Genomic DNA, 1,432 nt, shown 5'->3' with positions numbered 1-1,432 from the left:
GAGCTGTGGCAGACAGAGCAGCAAGCTTTATTTTCTTGAGCCCAGCGGTCCTCAGCTCCAGGCAGCACTCAACGCGCGCCTGCGACTACACCTACGCCTGCGCGGCTCGGCGCCGCACACACTACGCATGCGCCCAACCATGCCCTTCCCCCAGCGAGGAACGTGAACTGGGTCCCATTCGCACATGCGCAAGGGCTGCCTGGCTCTTGCACGCCTGCCTTTGCTTTCCCCTCTTCTTCCCATTTCGTCCTCCCCTTTAATATAATTTCTGTCGGTAGCTTCTTTGCCTTCCCCCTTAATTCCCCGCTCCTCCTCCGCCCGGAAGCGGTAATGCAGGGCCAGTGATCCAGGAAGCGGATGAACGCGCGGAGCCTCACTCCTGGCTCCGGCGCGGGGCTGCGGACGCAGAGCGGGCGGGGGGTGGGGTTGGTCGGGAACGGGCGGCCGGGACGGTTCCATGGCGCGGCGCGGGGGGGGGAGCCGGGGCTGAGGACCCCGCCCGCCCATGGACCCCGCCGTGGCGGTGGCCGCCGAGGAGGAGGAGGGCGCCGAGAAGCCGCCGGTGATATACACCATGGAGAACAAGCCCATCGTCACCTGTGAGTCGCTGTGCCCCTCCTCCCTCGCAGGGCAGGCGTTGGTGCGGGCGGGGGGCTGCGTGGCCAGGTCTGCAATATGAAATGATTGCATTGGAAGCTCAGAATGTTTTTTTTTTTGTTTTTTTTTTGCTGAAAAGCTGTCAGACGCTGAAAAAATAGGCAGTTAATGGTGCAAATAAGCATGGGAATAATTCTGCAAATAAGTCTGCATCTTTCTGACTTCGTATCACTCGCATTAAGTTTGCAGCCAGGGAGTGAGTGAGAGCTGGGCCCTCAAAGTGTCAGTGTTTCTTTATTTCAGGGCAGGCGCTGACCCCCAGCCCCAGCATTGGTTAAGGCTCCTCGAGAGCGACTGGCTTGGGTTTTGTGTAGGCTGCATCGATGTGCTGCTTTGAGCGATCATACGTTTTGAACGCTTCTCAGATTATTATTTATTGTGCAAGGGTTGAAACTATTCTACGACTACCATGATTATCGTATATCTGGCTGTGCTGCCCAGCGCCGCTGAATTTGTGGTGGGGGAGAGAGGTAGTTTTATCCTGTGATAGCTGCCCGCATGTGCGGCTGCTTTTAGGCTGTCAGGCAATAAATTGTGTGCTGAGTTGGCCAGTGTTGGCATTCATGGCATGATTTTGCTGGTGGATGGTGCCTAGTGCTGTTAAGTTTGTCCTGCGTTTGATAAGGGAGTTGTGGGGCAAGTGCTTTGGCTGTGCGGCCGCTCCGCATATTGTGGGATTGAGGGTGAGTGGAAAGGGAGGTCCTTTACTCAGGGGACCTCAGGTGATGGCACATTTGACAATGAGTGAGTTGAGAGAAGTTGCATGCCCCCCCCC

At 56.8% G+C, this 1,432-nt stretch overlaps 1 protein-coding gene across 4 annotated transcripts in view; it reads left to right on the top strand.

Annotated features, from left to right (window-relative positions):
* Positions 1 to 412: 412 nt before the first annotated feature.
* The window catches only part of TRAPPC10 (trafficking protein particle complex 10), a 79,065-nt gene continuing 78,045 nt past the window's right edge, over positions 413 to 1,432 (top strand). For 3 of the 4 annotated variants that reach the window (XM_025193074.1, XM_006036747.3, XM_025193076.1), the window contains exon 1: positions 413 to 599. In XM_025193074.1, the coding sequence (XP_025048859.1) occupies positions 506 to 599 (94 nt within the window). In that variant the 5' untranslated portion in view covers positions 413 to 505. The remainder of the gene's footprint in view (positions 600 to 1,432) is intronic. The other variant, XM_025193075.1, reaches the window with a different exon arrangement.

The sequence above is a fragment of the Alligator sinensis genome, unplaced genomic scaffold, assembly GCF_000455745.1.
Source record: "Alligator sinensis unplaced genomic scaffold, ASM45574v1 scaffold1162_2, whole genome shotgun sequence".
Taxonomy (NCBI): domain Eukaryota; kingdom Metazoa; phylum Chordata; order Crocodylia; family Alligatoridae; genus Alligator; species Alligator sinensis.
Note: the sequence above shows the minus strand (reverse complement) of the source record. Positions and strands in the feature narration are given on the sequence as shown.